This window comes from Nyctereutes procyonoides, unplaced genomic scaffold, assembly GCF_905146905.1.
Source record: "Nyctereutes procyonoides isolate TBG_1078 unplaced genomic scaffold, NYPRO_anot_genome, whole genome shotgun sequence".
Taxonomy (NCBI): domain Eukaryota; kingdom Metazoa; phylum Chordata; class Mammalia; order Carnivora; family Canidae; genus Nyctereutes; species Nyctereutes procyonoides.
This window is the reverse complement of record NW_026575122.1, coordinates 24,087,635-24,107,615: the sequence shown is the minus strand read 5'-3', so window position 1 is coordinate 24,107,615 and position 19,981 is coordinate 24,087,635. Positions and strand designations below refer to the sequence as shown.

The 19,981-nt window shown below is 37.2% G+C and overlaps 1 protein-coding gene across 1 annotated transcript in view; it reads left to right on the top strand.

Annotated features, from left to right (window-relative positions):
* The window catches only part of ANO4 (anoctamin 4), a 327,266-nt gene that overhangs the window by 236,818 nt on the left and 70,467 nt on the right, over positions 1 to 19,981 (top strand). Inside the window, exons 12-14 of the mRNA XM_055336489.1 lie at positions 1,338 to 1,472; positions 2,758 to 2,854; positions 7,208 to 7,268. Coding sequence (XP_055192464.1) covers positions 1,338 to 1,472; positions 2,758 to 2,854; positions 7,208 to 7,268 — 293 coding nt within the window. The remainder of the gene's footprint in view (positions 1 to 1,337; positions 1,473 to 2,757; positions 2,855 to 7,207; positions 7,269 to 19,981) is intronic.

Below are 19,981 nucleotides of genomic sequence, written 5' to 3'. Positions count from 1 at the left end.
ACTGATCTGGTCCCTTCTAGCATAGTGTCTTTATACTCATGGTTCCTCTGCTGGAAGCACTCTATCCTGTCCCCACCCCACCTGGTTAATAATCATCTCCTCAGAGAAGTCTTCCCTAACTAGGGTGGTCACATGGTCTTGGTTTATGTCCTTGTGGAATTGTATTCCTCTACTTTTGTAGCCCTTTTCCCAGTGTTCTAATTGTAAACTTATTTCTTTAAGTGATTGACATCTGTCTCCTCTGTCGGCCTGTGAGCTGCACAAGAGCAGGGACCAACCTTATTTTGCTCATCATTGTATCCTCAGCTCCTAGCACAATATTTGCCACAGGGAAGGTGTTTTTTTATATGTGGAATGAATGAAAGAATGTATCTGCATATTTGAATGTCTGTTGGAAAAGTCTTCCAAGAGTAGAAAATTTCTTCTGGGACACAGTGAAAGCTAGGATAAATAAGTAATCTTTACCCCATCTTTAAGGAGCTTTTAGGGACTACTGGACATTCTAAGAGGAAAGCAGAAGCCAGTATTTGGAAACTGGTGGTCAAAACAACATTTGTTTAGAATGAGAATGAAAAAAATAATTGGAATATTCTTATATTAGACTAAAAAGAATTAACCTCCAACTTTATTTTCATTTTCCAATGAAATAAAGCTGTTGAGAGGCAAAGAAATTCAAGGAATTCCCTGGATATTTGTAAACTTTGCAGACTGCAGGGGACTATGCAGACTAGTTAATCTCAGAGAAGTATTTGTTGAGGTAGATGTTGAAACGTGAAAAATCATCACTTAAAAGGAAAAGTTGCTCTCAGTATCAACTCATGTTGAATCTCCATAATTAGAGTTTCTAATATCTTGTGATCATATCATTGTAAACATCTTAGAAAGCTATGAAATCTTGAAAGGGGTGTTTAAAGTTTTTCACAATAACTTTGTTTCCTATTTTTAAAGATATGTGTAATCACAATACATGTGCTACAAACAAGCATACCCTCAGAAACGGCAAAGATGAGATTATGTGTTGTCTCTCATGTTTCAAATTCTCCTGGTTCTGTATTAAGTGTTGTATCTTCCTGAATGGGCATGGGTTTATTCTGTGTTCTGAGAACAAGCTTGTGTATAATCATGTTCTTTTATGGAAGGGCTCATTCTGTTTCTGATATATAATAAAAGAAGAAGAAATTTAAGCCCACAACCTTAATTTGGTGAAGCGCTCTCTTCTCTTGGATGCATTATTTATCAGCAAGGCTGCTACAAAGTAAAATGATTAAGCAAAGTATTATAATGCCTAAACTCTAAACACTTCACTATGATATGCAAGGCTCTCATGTCTTAAACAGGCGGTACTTTGGAGAGAAGATTGGGTTGTATTTTGCCTGGTTGGGCTGGTACACTGGCATGCTCTTCCCAGCTGCCTTCATTGGACTGTTCGTCTTTTTGTATGGAGTCATCACTCTGGATCACTGCCAAGTCAGGTAGGGGAAGCTCTGGGTAAGCCTGCCTTTGCTTCTATTTAGAAATGGGTGGTGGTGCTTTGGGGGATCTTCCCATATGTGGGCCCACTTTTCCTCCTCACTTCCTTCTCATTCCCTGCTGGGAAGAATTCAGGAGGCTCAATTCACTAGATCTTCCATCCATTCATTGCCAGTGTGGCTGTTGTCTTCAGTTACCAAGAAAGCAGAGTTTACCTTTATGGACCTATAGGCTACTCTGTGTCCATGGAAAAATGGCTTTCCTTCGCTGGCTAAAAGTGTCTCTCTTTCTCTGACTTTTTACCTTTTTCTGCTAATCCTGCAAAAAATGGTGGGTTGACAGTCCTTTTTATGAATTCTGTGTTTGACAAGGACCCTTTAAACCTAAGCCAGAAAGACATCATACCAACTTGTTTGGGCCTTGAGAATTCACTGTTGAGGATTATTATCTCAGCTCTCTCACCAGATACAGTTTAAGGTATTCACAGAGATTTTATTGCCAGGCTGGACAATGATCTTAAATAATAAATGTGCCTTTTAGAAGTGATTGCAAAAGTAAAAGTGGTTGATTGATTCTCCCACCTGCAAAAATATTTTACTTTCTGGTGAAATTGTTAAATAGGAATGTAGTTTTTCCCTAGAACTAATGCATCATATTTTTATTTATCCCTCCATTATTACTTTTCACTTATCATGCACATAGAGATTGAGGCAGGCACTTTTAGGTACCTGACTGTTCCTACAGTTCAGTATGAAATTGCTTCAAATCTGTGCAATGTTGTGAATGACTTTTGTATAATTTAGGGCATAACATCCAGTGTTTTGATTCCTGTATTTTCAGAATTTAACTTATTAATATGTAAAACCAAGAAACAGCCTCATAAATGAGTAGGTTTATCAAATTATTAAAATGTGCAGGCACTTGTTTACATTAATAACAGATATGACTAGGAAGCTTCTATTTTTTAATTTTATTTTTTTAATTTTTATTTATTTATGATAGTCACACACACACAGAGAAAGAGGCAGAGACATAGGCAGAGGGAGAAGCAGGCTCCATGCACCAGGAGCCCGACGTGGGATTCAATCCCGGGTCTCCAGGATTGCCCCTGGGCCAAAGGCAGGCGCTAAACCGCTGCGCCACCCAGGGATCCCTGACTAGGAAGCTTCTAAAGACAAAAATCTAATCTACTGGATATTATTTAGTGGTTAAGGATTCTGGTGAAATTGGAGGGGGAAACATGCTCTGCTATGTTTAAAAAGCAGTCCTTTCTGTTCTGTTTTCCAGTAAAGAAGTCTGCCAAGCTACAGATATCATCATGTGTCCTGTGTGCGATAAATACTGTCCATTCATGAGGCTATCAGACAGCTGCGTTTATGCCAAGGTAATTTCAAATCTGCAGCATTCTGGGTAGATTGAATTTTTCATGTATTTTCATGAGGAACAGAGGGTAGCTGTATTCTTTTTGTCATTTCTGGTCTTTGATTCTCAAGTTTATATTGTAGGAGAGAATTACTCTATCACTTGGTGTTCTAATTCAAATATATATATATATATATTTACTGTATATGTACTTTAAATGTATTAGCTCTGATTGTCATCACAGGAAGCTACAGTATACATACTGCAAAGAGTGCAGTTGGTAGAGTCAGAGAAAGACTCAGATCTTGACTCTGCTCTTTACCACTTGTCAGCCCCAGAACAAGTTATTTACCTCTGAGCCACAGTTTTCTTATCTGTAAGATGGAGAATGTGATACCTGTTTCATACGATTGTTATAAGAAGTGAGATAAAATGTGTACAGAGCAAAGTGCTTGGCAGATGGTAAGCTCTTTGTCAATGAGAGCTGCCATGACTTTCTTCCTTCATTATTGTTGTTGTCAAAAAAAAAAAATTAGATTCAAGACTACTTCAGCTACTTGCCTCCTTGACCGTGTGCACAGACAGTCTCGTTGAGGCTGAGCTCTCTCATCTCTAAAATGCAGGCAGTGATGATACCTGCCTTCTCTGCCCCATGGCTCATCATGAAGACCAGAGAAGATAGTACATATATGGAAAAGTCCTTTGAAAAAAAACAAATACATAGCACCATTACATCTATTATATGTTATTGCATGTCTCTTTATCATGTTAGGCCTTACTTTATTAAAATTTTAGACTCATTCATCGAATTCCTTATTTTTTACTTATGGGCAGTGTCACTAATACAAAGCGATAGCTGAGTATGGGCTGCTAAAGACTTTTCCAAAACTACTACATGTTGACTTGCTCAGATTTCAGATACATTTCAGACTTTACTGAATGTCTGCAATCCCTGCAGTTTGGATCTATCTGATTATACTATTGGCATAGCAGAGTTTTGTTTTAAATGAGAAAACATTTGACAGACAGCCCAGGAGGCTGCCCATCCATGATGTCTATAGCACTGCAAGTGGCCAGTCTATATGGGTGGATCCCAAACCACAGCAGCCAGCTGTGATATTCGAAAGATTTAGATAAGTGCTTGCAAGGGACCAAAAAGACACAAAATACTCTCCCTACCTTTGGAGAACATACAGATAGATCTGAGCGAGTGAGGACAAATTTAACAGAATGAGCTTAGGAAGTACAGATCTGATGAGAATCAAGAGTTTGGTCAGTAATATAATTTTGTTTAAAGATCATGAGTTAAGCTTGAATGACGCAGGTGCAAAAGTTCTGCTTTGGGGGAAATCTCAGAAAGCCAGTCTTTTATTGTTATTGTTGTTTAAGGGTATTTGTTTTTTACATGAAAAGATAGGACTTGAGTGAAGTTTTCTTTTTAGGAGATCTGTGATGATTCCCTGAAAGGTTCATCATAGATAGTTCAGAGTGCTCCGATTTTATAGGAGATAGTTGAACAGTTATTCTACTGAACGTAAGATCTAGAACAGTATTAATTATAATAATAGCTGGGCTGTAGATATAAAAGTATCTAGGCAACCTACATTTTTATTTCTAATTCTTACAGCAACTTCAAGATAGATGTTATTACTCTTATTTTACTCAGAGGTAAAAATTAGTCATCCATGGTCACACAGTAATAAGTAGCTAGGCCTTGATTTATCTGACTGCAAAACATATCATTGTGCCATACTGAGGCTACAAGATGTTTGGATTCCAGATTTTAGATTTGGTCTTGCCTTAAAAAATTTAGTAAAATGAAAACTGAAAAAGTCTAAGAATGAAAGAATTGAAGGTCTATAGTGTTTCCTTTAGAAGCATTTATTAGAAATGCCAAACCAATTTCATAGGACTGAGGATACATAGGAATATTGGATCAAGTCAGAGCCCAGATCACTCTAATCAATGGCTGTTCTGCTGGTCAGGAATGCTTTAGTTCGGCCTTTACATTTGCAAGATCAGAAACCCAACTTAAATTGGCTTAAGCAGAAAGGGATTTATTGGCTCATTTCACTGGAAAATATACTAAAATAGCTCACACTGAGAACAAGAGCCTCCAGGCCTAAACTGGTCCTCCAAGATGTCGCTCTTTGGCTTTCTGTCTGCATGACCCTTCTGCAGACAGGTTCTCGTCACATGATAGGGAAGGTGGCTACCGACTGCCACAATATGAGATTTCTATCTTCTTTATCTCCTTAAGCAAATTTGTATGCTTTTTAAAAATGCTTGGTCTGCTGTTACAGAATGTCAGTTTCAGAACATTGATGTTGCCTAGTTTGGAATTCTTTGGAGTCCGCTGTCCTCCCCAAATACTTCATTATGTTGGCCTGTGCATGCCTATCCCCTGGAGGTGTCAACCACTTTTGAGTAATGGTCAGAGGCCAGGCACTCAGCTGTCAGTCCTGGTGAATTTACAGAAAGGAGAGGACAGTTTGTCCCAGGCTCCGTGCGCTGACTTTTCCAGAGGACTTTTTTGGTCAGAGTTTCATTTTTAAATCTGCCTAGAACAAAACAGAATTGGGTGGAGCCACTGTCCCCTGACTGTAATCTACCAGTCCTGGAGTCTAAGAGGACCTGGGCTGAGGAGAGAATGCCAGCTGGCCAGGGAGCATCTCCTTTTCTCCTCAGCCAGTCAGAACTCTGAGCATCCTTGATACTACTCCAAGAACCAGCCCCTGTGGCTTGGCCTGCTGCAGCTGATTTGATGGGAGACATATCCAATGACCATGGAGGGAGAGGCTAGAGTAGAAATTATGTTTTGTTCCATGATAAGCTTCCACTCTGCTAGGGAACTGCCACTAACTCTCCCTGTATACCACCACTTCCTACACACACACACACACACACACACGCCAGTTCAAGGCAACTTTCCACCTCCCCTGGGGTTCCTTAGGGTCTTTGTTTTTGTGTTTTTTTGGTTCCCAGAATCTGTTGTCTGCTTCCCTAGGGTTGATTTTGGCAAAGGGAGCCATCAGGCTATTTTAACGTACCGTTTTAGTAGGAACCAAAAATCCTTACTAACTCACCCCTCCTGATTCACATATTCCCAAGTAACTACAGCAGAAAAATGTCCCTCTCCAGATGTTTGTATATCAGTCCCAGGAAAGGACTCTAATTGGTTCTCTTTGAGCAACATGCCCATAGGGACCTACATGAGAGGCATCTATTACCAGGAGGAAGGAGAAAGACAATGTGAACAGCCAAAAACAATGACCACTACAACTGATTCCAGAATCTAATCTGATGGCACAAGCTACAACTTCCACCAACACCCTATAAATACCCTAATAGAGAGTGCACACCAGCCACATACCACTGGAAGTCTCAGGCTTGATTTAATGTTCAGTGCATTATATGATATGCAACATACCACTTAACACTCCCCTCTGGCATACGAAATATTGGCTTTTGCCTTTTGTATACATGAGGTATTTGAATGCTGCTTATCTCTCCTATGTTCAAAGAAAAAGAAGAACTTTTGGAAAATTTTGAAATACTTTACACTCTGACATAAAAGGAAAATACCTGTTTATAGTTGGCACATTCTCCAAGGGACAGTAAAGTATATTTTATAGAGAGCTATAAAGTACCCAAAAAAGATTATGCTTTATGAATGTATCAGTCATCATTTCAATTTGGTATGACACTGGTGTGATTTATTCTGGAGGTAGAAATGACCATGGCAGTTTTGCAGGACAAATAGCTTTCTGCTGTGGTGTTTGTGATAGAATATATTATCTGGCAATAAAGTATTTGCTAGCTGTCTTTGTGTTATATATAATAGGTAAATACAGTGATTACCTGAGGCTTTAATAAAGGTGGAAGTGGATTTTGTTAATGGTCTACTCTCTCTTCTTTGTAATACTAAAATCCAGAGGGTAGCCCAGAAAATGTTTGTTCAAAACTACACAGACAAGATAGCCAGGTTTTCCAAGTGAATAAATGAGGCATTAAAAATAGAAATCAGAAGGCTTTAAAGCAGCAATAATAATACCTTCCTAGTCTTAAGTAAAAGTATATAATATACATATGTCCACGTATAATAGTTTTTATGGGGCATCAAAGAAAGTTCTTAACAGTATTGGGGCTGTTGATAAATTTATGTTCAACTTAATGATACCTACGTAAAGGGAACAGATCCTCCTTACGTACCCAAACAACTTCATAATTGGAGGAACGTCCTCCTTGATTATGATCCAAAAGGAAAATATCCCAAAGAAACATCGCAAAATTCATTTATTTTTATTTTGAAAAACTGTGAATTGAAACTTGGTATATGAGAAACTAGTTTAACTATGATTCATAATGTTCCCAGGTGACCCACCTCTTTGATAATGGAGCCACTGTATTCTTTGCTGTTTTCATGGCAGTCTGGGGTAAGTGTCCTGCATCCATGTAACTTGAGTTCCCCATATATGCTCTAGAACATGTTCTTTCAGAAATTTGATTTTGTCATGTAAATGTGAAAGAAAGAGGCTTAAGTAAATTCAGTCGGCCATTCCATTAGATACGAGAGGCTAAAAAAAATCATTTAGTTTATTTAAAAAGCAGTGTTGTAGAGGAGAAATACATCTGATTTCTCTTAAGCCTTTGACAATTTCGTCAATATTCCATTATTAAAGTAAAATTCGCCTTCTGTTGGAGACAAAAATTTATAGTATATCAAAAAAATCTGGTGAAGATCTAAGTACTCATTGAAGTATGTGGGACTTTCTGTTGTGAGTGGAATCTTTTCATCCCCCTAATGTATGAGTACTCACCTCTGGCTTCCTTCCAGTTCTGGTTAAAATGATTCCCTAAAAATGAGAGCTATTTACAAAACTGAATTGAGTTCTTTTACATCAGTTTAAGTCAACAGCTCCATGATAACAAAATGTGATGGAACATTCACTTAAAGAATTTCTTAACCCAAAGAAAGTACTTAACCTACTTCGAAAAATAAGTTTTAGTATCTTTCTCATCAAATCATTTTAATGTTTTGGTTTAGTAGTATAGAAAAGAGTCTGGGCAAATTTATAGCAGTTTATGGTTATTACCTTTGAAGAGAGGATTTCCCTGTGGAAAGGGTAAGTGAGCAGTAATGAAAGACAGATTTTTTTTTTACATTCTATTTTTTCAACTTGGTTTTAATTTAATTTTTCACAATTATTACACATTTCTGCTAGAATCTCTGTTTTGATATTACAAAACTCTGCTAACTCAAGCCTTAGGCTCATGTTGTTCCTTCTGTCTGGAATGAACATCAGATCTTCTCCATCTTTCAGAGACTAGATGAATTGTCATCTTCGTCCTTTGAACTTTGTAACATTTGATTTTGGGTATTCTTCAGACACTTAAAATGATTTGCAAACACAGTTTATCTCCCCTAGTAGATTTGTGTTCCTCAAGGATCATTATAATTATTGGAGAGTTCATATGTTTCTCTCTTTTTTTAAGATTTTACTTATTTATTTATTCATGAGAGAGACAGAGAGAGAGGGAGGGAGGGAGGGAGGGAGAGAAGAGAGAGAGAGAGGGAGAAGCAGGCTCCATGCAGGGAGCCTGATGTGGGACTCCATCCCGGGTCTCCAGGATCACACCCTGGGCCGAAGGCAGGTGCTAAACTGTTGAGTCACCCAGGGATCCCAAATTCCATACATTTCTTTTGAAGACAGAGAGTTTCATTTTTTGGATGGATGGATGGGAAAAAGAAGCAAATTATCAAAAATTATTTAAAAAAATAAGAAAATGAATGTGTTTAAATGGTCTCCTTGACAATGGAAAATATAAAAATCTTGTTCTCCTGAGGAGGCTTGTTCTAGATATACTGTTTTCCCTATCTAGAAATCTTCAAAGGAAAATTGTTTCTCCCACTACAGCTCTGTTGAAGGAGCATGATGCCCAAGAACCTAGTCAAACCATAGCCTGGAGGAAAAACTAAGGTTCTGCCCAAAGAAGAACTGGCAAGATCACCCATGGGCTTATTCTCAAGAATAATCCACATTTCAATGTGGATTGAAAAATGTGGAGACAGAGTCAGAAATAGGAATTGACACTGTAAGATCCAGAGAGGACAGAAAGGGGGGAGAAAGAAGGAAATTGAGATTGACCATGAGGTAAAAGTAGGGATCAGAAGAAGTTATGAGCAGGTTGAAGTTATGAGAAATCAGAACCTAGAAAAAAGCAAAAGCAAAGTATTAGTGAAAAATATATAAAGTAGAGAGTCCAAAAGGTCACTGGTAGCCAACTGGGAGAAAATGCAAGAGAGCCTCCCAAAGAGAAAGAGAGAATGTAGCCAAATTGTGTTATTAGGATATCAGGGTAAGGACTTAGGATCTCTTGTGGCTGAAGTCTCTCAAACTGCTGGCTTCTGTATCCAGTCTCTGAATAGGCTGTCTTTTAATTCCCATGGGATTCCTTGATAGGACTTGTGAAGAGCCCTCATTATCTGTGCTACACCTTAATGCATGTGCCTCTCCATCCCTTGCAAACAAAGGAAGCTAATCAGAACAGAATTTTGGTTATGGGACTGAGCTCTCAGATCAAGAATGTGTATTGGGTTTTTCTAGAATATATTTGTATTGGTAACCATAATAGGAAGTATATATAATAAGCCACCCAGTGCTTAAGCTTTGCCATAGTTACCATTGAGGATACTGTAGAAAATGCAATCATCTATTAAACCAGTGGTTCCCAAGCTTTTTCCAGTCATGACACACATATGAAACGGCAATATTTGCACAGCATACTGAGATACGCGATACTGCCCTAAGTACCTTTGCTTACCTGCCCCAAGAGATGAAAGGATTATTACCTCTTGTACACCTATAATCATCCCTAGCATACCTGTTGGGCAGCTCTGCTTTGGCCCATGAGTCTACTATGTAATAAGTTAATTCTTAGGAATAGAGAGTAATTTACTGGAAGGATTAATACACAAAACTCCCTTATTTACTTAGTACTTCACCAATTTTGACTGTAATAATGTTTTCTTCTCCCAGTTTATCTTCTGAGAGTCTAGAGAAGTGAAATTTTGGTATAATGACATTTGTCTATAGGCATAGGTCGTCATCTTCCCTACCCCTCACCCAGTACCACCATTATAAGGGGAATTGGATCCCATCTTTGCAGGTTTTAATGTCTTATGCTGGTGATAACAAATAGTTATTTTATCCTTGCCAACCTCAGTTAATTGGTGGTGGCTGCCCAGAACTTGGAGCTGAGAAGCTTCTGAGTTGCAAATGGGTAGATTAGAAATGTGACAGTCCTTGGGCCTTAGAGGGTATCCAGCAAAAATCTGATAGATGTATTGCAATAGCCTTTGGGCAGAAGGGAACATTTTAGGGACACTCTAGGCAAGGCAAGCCTGGAATAATTCATCCTCTGAATTGCTTTGTCTTAGTTGACAGCTTACTGCTTAAATCTTGTATGGGTCCCAGAAATGTGACAGTTTGAAAAAAAGAATGATTTACCCCACATGTTTCTTTGTAGATGGGTCCGTGCTTTTTGCAGGAATCTGGAATGGCCAATAATATCTTTAATAATAGCATACACTTATTGAGGGGTTACTATGTGCTAGACATCATCCTAATCAGTTAATTTTTATAGCATCATTTGAGGGAAGGTACTGTTATTATCCTCATGTGATAGATGAGGAAGCTGGGGTAGTAGCTAGAAAGTGGCAAAACCAGGAGTTAAACTGGGCGCTCTTAGCTTCTACACTCTATTGCTAGATCATATACTGTTTGTAACCCTATTTGTTTCTGCTTCAGAGATCAAAAAGGTCTGTTACATTTGTCCCCAGCCCCATTTATACTGTTTTGTGATGGTGATGCTCTATAAAAGTGTGTCAGTTCTAATAGAGCTCAGGTTAAGATCTCAGGCTCATCTTTTATGACTGACAAGTTACATTTAAGAAAACAAATGCACTTTATTTTGGGTAAATTGCTGGATACAGAGATGTTAAAAACAGACGTGAGTGGTTTATGAGACCTCTGAAGGATGGGGTTGATGTGTTTGTTCTGTTGCTTTGCGTGTTCACCAGAAAAACAACAGGGCTCCATTTGGAACCAGTCTTCAGCAGCTGGGAAGGGCCTTTGTGTGGGGTTAAAAGCTTGACAGAACTCACTACCTTTGTGATAGCAGGGGCCTTCCAGGGACCCTCAAGGTACACTGTGACCCGAGGGCTCTGGGCTTAAACCACAGTGTGGCTCTTTCCTCATTGTTCATTTTTGTTCAGAAAGATTGAAGAGACTGAACAATTTTGGCCTAAATTAGCTTTCTCCCTAGGGGGAAAAACATGAGTCATTAGGGACCTAGATGTTGGCAGAGACTTGTCAGGAAGCAGATTATTTTTCTCTTTTCTTCATTTTGGGGGGTTTTCTCTCTTTTTTCTGTTTTCTTTTCCTTTTACTTTCATTGCCAAAAATTAAATTGCCCTCAGTAAATAAATAAATCAAGGTCCATGTTCTCCAATCAAAATAACAAGATTGTGATTATTTTCATGGAAATTCAAAGATTCTTTATATGGTCTGTCAGTAATTTGTAAATGAAGTATATCTCAGTTTTGAAAATAAGTTTTATAATACTTGCTTTTTATTTCTACATATGTACACTGACTTTATAGTCGTATGTATATGTCCAACAAAAATAGTGAATATAGACAGAACATGAAGACTCCTAACTCTGGGAAACGAACTAGAGGTGGTGGAAGGGGAGGAGGGCGGGGGGTGGGGGTGAATGGGTGACGGGCACTGAGGGGGGCACTTGACAGGATGAGCACTGGGTGTTATTCTGTATGTTGGCAAATTGAACACCAATAAAAAATAAATTTATTATTAAAAAAAACAAAAAAATAGTGAATATATATTTTTAAAAGATGTATATTTACTAAATGCCTATTAGGTGTGTAAGTGTAGTTACATATGGCACCTCATCAATTTTTCATAACCTACCAGGAAGAAATATATAATCCCTATCTTATCGATGAACATATCAAGGTTCAGATAGCTCATGTGATTTGCCCACAATGACCCAGCAACTGCTAAGTGATGGAGCCTGGATTTTAAACCAGATTTGGTCTGCCTAACTGAAGTCATTCCAAAGTCTGTATACTATGTCATGTACCTTTTGTAGGATATGTTAAGATTTCATGACTCAGCAGACCGTGCATTCTCACTATCAGTTGGCAGTGGGTATACAAAAATGAGTAAGATGTGATCTCTGTTCTTAAAAAACTCCTAGTATGTCAAGGGTGAGTTGGTAATTATACTATAGTATATTAAGTCCAATTTACAATGGGAAAATGGTGATCCATGCTGCCAACTTCCTGAAGCAGAAAGGAAAAGCAAAGATGGTTTCATTCAAAAGGGGATCCTGAAACTGTGTCTTAAATTTGCCAAGCAAAGAGTGGGGTTGAAGGGAGGTGTGGAAAACATTCTGAACTGAGAACAGCAGACATGGGCAAGTCTCTGAAAAGGGAGTCCATTCAATGCGATAGGGATATTTAGTATGTATTAGTTTCCTAGGAGTGCTGTAACAAAGGACCCCAAACCAGATGGCTTAAAACAACAGAAATTTATTCTCTTGCTTGTCTGGAGACTAGAAGTCAACAATCAGGGTATGAAAAGGGTCAGTTCCTTTTGAGGACTCTAAGGGGACAACTGTTCATGTCTCTCCCCTAAATTCTTATGACAGCCAGCAATCCTTGACATTCCTTGGCCTGCGGGTGCATCACTCCAATCTCTGTCTCCCTCTTCACCTGCATTCTCCCTGTCACTGTGGCTTCACGTGGTCATCTTTTGGATTAATCACACTGGATTAAGAGCCTATCCTCATCTTAACTAGTTAATCTGCAGTTACCTTATTTCCAAATAAGGTCATATTCAGACATTGGGGCTTTGGGAAAACACAGTTCAACCCATAGCAGAGAATATGTTGAGGCTTGAGGCTTGTTTATCATAAGATATTTGTGCTTCAACAGGGAACCATATCTTCACCTTGTAGACAACAGAAGGCCAGCTGAAATTATAAGCTGGGGAGTGACATCGTCAGTTGTGCTTGGGAAGTAACTCTGGCAACAGCAGGGGAGGAGTGGAAGTTGGGCCACTTAGGAGGCTGTAACAATGTTCAGTCAGAATATTATGCAGAATTGGGCTTTAGAAAAGATCTAAATTACAGAATAAAAGCCTTATACATAAATATGTTTTCCTAGTGTTAGTTATATACAATAGGCAAAATAAGTATCCAACAATAGAAGAATCACTAAGGGAATTATAAGCTGCCATTAAAAGTTAGTCTTTCAAAGCAGGTAATAGAACATGAAGACTGTATTTAAAAAAATTTTTTAATAAATTAATTTTTATTGGTGTTCAATTTACCAACATACAGAATAACACCCAGTGCTCATCCCGTCAAGTGTCCCCCTCAGTGCCCGTCACCCATTCACCCCCACCCCCCACCCTCCTCCCCCTCCACCATCCCTAGTTCATTTCCCAGAGTTAGAAGTCTTTATGTTCTGTCTCCCTTTCTGATATTTCCCACACATTTCTTCTCCCTTCCCTTATATTCCCTTTCACTATTATTCATATTCCCCAAATGAATGAGAACATACACTGTTTGTCCTTCTCCAATTGACTTACTTCACTCAGCATAATACCCTCCAGTTCCATCCACGTTGAAGCAAATGGTGGGTATTTGTCGTTTCTAATGGCTGAGTAATATTCCATTGTATACATAAACCACATCTTCTTTATCCATTCATCTTTTGATGGGCACCGAGGCTCCTTCCACAGTTTGGCTATTGTGGACATGGCTGCTAGAAACATCGGGGTGCAGGTGTCCCGGCGTTTCATTGCATCTGAATCTTTGGGGTAAATCCCCAACAGTGCAATTGCTGGGTCGTAGGGCAGGTCTATTTTTTTTTTAAAGGAGGTTAATCATATGGCCCCATTTTTATTTTCTTTTATTTTTTATTTTTTTATTTATTTTTATTTTTTTACTTATGATAGAGAGAGAGCGAGAGAGAGAGGCAGAGACACAGGCAGAGGGAGAAGCAGGCTCCATGCACCGGGAGCCTGACGTGGGATTCGATCCCGGGTCTCCAGGATCGCGCCCTGGGCCAAAGGCAGGTGCCAAACCAATGCACCACCCAAGGATCCCGGCAGGTCTATTTTTAATTCTTTGAGGAACCTCCACACAGTTTTCCAGAGTGGCTGCACCAGTTCACATTCCCACCAACAGTGTAAGAGGGTTCCCTATTCTCCGCATCCTCTCCAACATTTGTGGTTTCCTGCCTTGTTAATTTTCCCCATTCTCACTGGTGTGAGGTGGTATCTTATTGTGGTTTTGATTTGTATTTCCCTGATGGCAAGTGATGCAGAGCATTTTCTCATGTGCATGTTGGCCATGTCTATGTCTTCCTCTGTGAGATTTCTCTTCATGTCTTTTGCCCATGTCATGATTGGATTGTTTGTTTCTTTGCTGTTGAGTTTAATAAGTTCTTTATAGATTTTGGAAGCTAGCCCTTTATCTGATATGTTATTTGCAAATATATTCGCCCATTCTGTAGGTTGTCTTTGAGTTTTGCTGACTGTATCCTTTGCTGTGCAAAAGCTTCTTATCTTGATGAAGTCCCAATAGTTCATTTTTGCTTTTGTTTCTTTTGCTTTCGTGGATGTATCTTGCAAGAAGTTACTGTGGCTGAGTTCAAAAAGGGTGTTGCCTGTGTTCTCCTCTAGGATTTTGATGGAATCTTGTCTCACATTTAGATCTTTCATCCATTTTGAGTTTATCTTTGTGTATGGTGCAAGAGAGTGGTCTAGTTTCATTCTTCTGCAGGTGGATGTCCAATTTTCCCAGCACCATTTATTGAAGAGACTGTCTTTCTTCCAGTGGATCGTCTTTCCTCCTTTATCGAATATTAGTTGACCATAAAGTTCAGGGTCCACTTCTGGGTTCTCTATTCTGTTCCATTGATCTATGTGTCTGTTTTTGTGCCAGTACCACACTGTCTTGATGGCCACAGCTTTGTAGTACAACCTGAAATCTGGCATTGTGATGCCCCAGATATGGTTTTCTTTTTTAAAATTCCCCTGGCTATTTGGGGTCTTTTCTGATTCCACACAAATCTTAAAATAATTTGTTCCAACTCTCTGAAGAAAGTCCATGGTATTTTGATAGGGATTGCATTAAAGGTGTAAATTGCCCTGGGTAACATTGACATTTTCACAATATTAATTCTGCCAGTCCATGAGCATGGAATATTTTTCCATCTCTTTGTGTCTTCCTCAATTTCTTTCAGAAGTGTTCTATAGTTTTTAGGGTATAGATCCTTTACCTCTTTGGTTAGGTTTATTCCGAGGTATCTTAGGCTTTTGGGTGCAATTGTAAATGGGTTTGACTCCTTAATTTCTCTTTCTTCAGTCTCATTGTTAGTGTATAGAAATGCTATCCATTTGTTATTGAATTTTCTTACTTTTAAATTAAAAGCATTCTTTATATATTTTTGCAAATATTTTTCCCATTTTGAGGCTTGCATTTCCTTTTCTTAATAGTGCCTTTAGAAAAGCAAGAGGTTTTACTTTTTTTTCTTTTCTGTGTATGTGTTTACTTTTTTGTTTAAGATATCTTTGCCAGGGATCCTTGGGTGGCTCTGCAGTTTAGTGCCTGCCTTTGGTCCAGGATATGATACTGGAGTTCTGGGATCAAATCCCACATCGGGCTCCCTGTATGAAGCCTGCTTCTCCCTCTGCCTGTGTCTCTGCCTGTGTGTGTGTCTCTCTCTCTATCATGAATAAATAAAATCTTAAAAAATAAGATATGTTTGCCAAACTCAAGGTTTCTAAGATTTTGTCCTATATCTTCTCATAAAAAGCTCATAGTTTTAGCTCATATATTTAGATTCATGTTTATTTCAAGTTGATTTTTATATCTAAGGTGAAGGTCAGATCTATTTCTTTGTATAAATGGATAGCCAGTTGTTCCACTACCACTTGTTGAAAGATTATCCTTTTCCTCCTCGATATTTACCCACATATGTGTGGATCTACATCTGGAATTTTTTTTGTTTATATCTGTACTCCTAAAAAAATCATTTTTATTGAGCTATAATTGATGTATTAGTTTCACGTGTACAACATAATAATTTAATATTTGCTTACACTGCAAAATGATTACTGCAATAACACTAGTTAATTAACATCCATTACCACATATCATTTTAGACTTTTTTCTTGTAAAGAACTTTTAAGATCTACTCTCTTAGCAATGAACAATAGAGTATTATTAATTATATTCACTATGCTATATGTTATATTCCCATGACATTTATTTTATAGTTTTATATTTTATAGTAAACATCCATACCTTTTGAGCACCTTCACTCTTTTTCCCCACTTCTGGAAACCATAATCTGTTCTCTGTATCTCTCAGCTTATGGGATTTCTTTTATTCTTTATGTTTAGACTGCATGTACAAATAAACTTATTTTAATGACAATTCAAAGTTTCTATATGTAGTTCTTTAAGGGAGAGTGATGCTTCCCTTTGTTTTTTCTCAAGATTGCTTTGGCTATTTAGGGTCTATTATGGTCCCATACAATTTTAGGATTGTTTCTTTTTTTTTCTGTTTCTGTGAAAAATGCCATTGAAATTTTGATAGGGATTGCATTGAATCTATAGCTTATAGACATTTTAACAATATTAGTATTTCTTCCAATCCATGAACATGGAATATCTTTCCATTTAATTGTGTCTTCTTCAATTTCTTTGTGTCTTTGTATCTTCTAATTGTGTCTTATTTCAATTTCTTAACTGTGTCTTAGTTTTCAGTGTACAGATCTTCCAAACTCCTTATATATATATATATATATATATATATATATATATATATATATATTCCTAGCTATTTTATTCTTTTTGATGCAGCTATGTATTATATAAATTTTATATATTGCTTTTGTATCCTGAAACTTTCCTGAATTTGTTTATTAATGTTTTTTAACAGTTTTTTTTTTACTGGAATCTTTAGTCTTTCTGCACACTGTATCATGTCATCTACAAGTAGTAACAGTTTTACTTCTTCCTTTTCAATTTGGATGCTGTTTATTTCTTTTTCTTCCCTAATTGGTGTGGCTAGGACTTCTAGTACTATGTTGATAAAAGTGGTAAGAGTAGGCATCCTTGTCTTGTTCTTGATCTTAGAGGTAAAACTTCTAGCTTCTCACCATTAAGTGTAACGTTAATAGTTGTAGGCTTGTCCTCCATGATCTTGAATATGTTGAGGTGCATTCCGTTTACACTCACTTTGTTGAGAGTTTTTATCATAAATCAACGTTGAATTTTGTCAAGTGCTTTCTCTATATCTGTTGAGATGATTATAAGATTTGTATCCTTCATTTTGTTAATGTGGTGTATCATGTTGATTGATTTATGGATATTGAACCATCCTTGCATCCCTGGAGTAAATCCCACATGATCACAGTGAATGATCAGTTTAGTGTAATGTTAAGTTTGGTTTGCTAATATTTTCTTTTTTACTTTTTAATTTTTTTAAGTTTTTATTTAAATTCTGGTTGTTAACATATAGTGTAATATTGCTTTCAGGAGTAGAATTTAGTTATCCCTTTACATATAACTCAGTGATTTACCAATATTTTGTTGAGGATTTTGCATCTGTATTCATCTCAATATTGCCCTGTAATTTTCTTTTGTTGTAGCATCCTTGTCTGGTTTTGGTATCAGAGTAATTCTAGACTCACAAAATGAATTTAGAAATGGTACCTCCTTGGGGCACCTGGATGGCTCAGTCAGTTAAGCATCCAACTCTGAATTTCAGTTCAGGTCATAACTCCAGGTCATGGGATCACACCCCACATCTGCTCCACATTCAGCATGAAGTCTGCTTGGGTTTCTTTCCCTCTACCACTTCCCCCCACTTGCTCATTCTTGCTTTCTGTCTCTCTAAAATAAATAAATCTTAAAAAAAAAAGAAATGGTACCCCCTCTTCTATTTTTTTTTTTTTTGAAGAATTTGAGAAAGGATTAGTATTCATTCTTCTTTAAATATTTGGTAGAATTCACCAGTGAAGCTGTCTAGTCCTTGTTTTTTTCTTTCTTGGGATATGTGTACTTTTATGGCAATAACACACTGTCTTGATCATTATAGTATAATAGTAATCCTTGAAGTGTTAGTCATTTTAAACATTGTCTTGGCTATTTTAGGGACTTTGCATTTCTCTGTATATTTTAGAATCAATTTGTCAGTTTCTACCAGAAAAGATGCTAATATTTTGACTGTGATGGAGTTGAATCAAGAGATCATTTTGGGAAGGTTGAAAACCCAATATCAAATATATCTATCTATGAACATTATTTAAATTTTTATTTAGGTATTCCATTATTTCTCTGTGCAATTATTTTCAATGTACAGGTTTGGATATTTTGTTCAATTTATCACTATTTATTTAGTATTTTTGACTTTTTATCAATAGTTTTATTTCTGTAACTTTACTTTCCAGTTGCTCATTTCTACTGTATAAAAATACAATTGACTTTAGTACATTTACCTCATATTCTATAAATATCCTCATTTATAGCTGCTACCAGCTTTCTTGTAGATTCCGTGAGATTTTCAACATCGATGATTATGACATTTATAAATAAGTATAATTTTGTTTCTTTTTTAATAATCCAAATGGGTTTATTTTTTTCTTGCCTTATTACACTGACAAGATAATGTTAGATAGAAGTTATGATATCAGACTTCTTTCCCTTGTTCTCAGTGTTGGGGGGAAAGTATTAAGTCTTTTACTATTAAGTATGATAGAAAATGTAAATTTTTGTAAATACCCTTTATCAAGTTGAAGAATTCTACTTCTATTTCTAGGGTATGGGGTTTTTATCATGAATGGGTATAGTTGCTGGATATAGAATTCTAGGTGGGCAGGGTTTTCTTTCAATACTGTAGCGTACAGATTCTAAATCAGAAGTGATTTTTTTGCCTCTCAGGAGACTTTAGGCAATGTGTAGACACATTTTTTTGTTGTCATAACTGAGAGAAAGATATTGGCATCTGGATCCAGTACCCAGAAGTCAGGGATGCTGCTAAACATCATACGATGCATAAAACAACACCCCCACACACAAGGAATCAAATGGTCTGAGATATCAATAGTGTTGAGTTTGAGAAACATTGCTAAATTTACAATCTATCTTTTCCTGAAGTCACATAACCTAGTTAAGTTTCTTTTGGAAAATCATCTGACAGTTCTATTTCAGCATTCTCATCTATAGTTTTATCTCAGATTCTCGTTTAATCTGAAAATTAAAGTACCACTAACATATGGAATGCTGTGATGTAAAATAATGACTTATATTATCAAAATACTTAACACAATGTTAGTTGTGTCAAGATTGAAAACCCTGCCTTAAGGGATGCCTTTCCATTACATGGAGGTTTGCACAGTTTTTATAAGATATCTGCTTTCTTTTCTTTCTTTTTTTTTTTTCTATATAAGATTTTCCTCCTTTGGGGGCACCTGGGTGGCTCAGTTGCTTAAGCATCTGCCTTTGGCTCAGGTCATAATCCCAGGGTTCTGGGATCAAGCCCTGCATCAGGCTCCCTGCTCTGGGGGGAGCCTGCTTCTGTCTCCCTCTGCCTACCTCTGCCCCTGCTTGCTTGCTCACTCTCTCTGTCAAATAAATAAATAAAATCTTTAAAAAAAAATATTTTCCTCTCTTTGTATCTGCTTTGAAGCCTTTTTCCTTTTGATTCTAAGAAATTTGATTGATATGTGCTTTTGTGTCATTTTCTTTGTGTTTCTTACAATTGGGGTTCATTAAGTTTCTTAGATCAATAAGTTTACATTTTTATCCAATTTTGAAATTTTTCCAGAATCACTTAGTATTGTTCTATAGGTCACTTATGCCTTGTTCACATTTTTTCAGTTTTTTAGTCGTTGTGTTATCTACTTCTTTTTGTATTGTTTCTATTGATTTGTCTTCAGATTTACCGATCTTTTTTTGAAGTCTAATCTTCTGTTAATCTATCCTTTGTATTTTTCTTTTCATAACTTTCATTTTCCATTCTCAAATCTCAATCAGTTGGACTT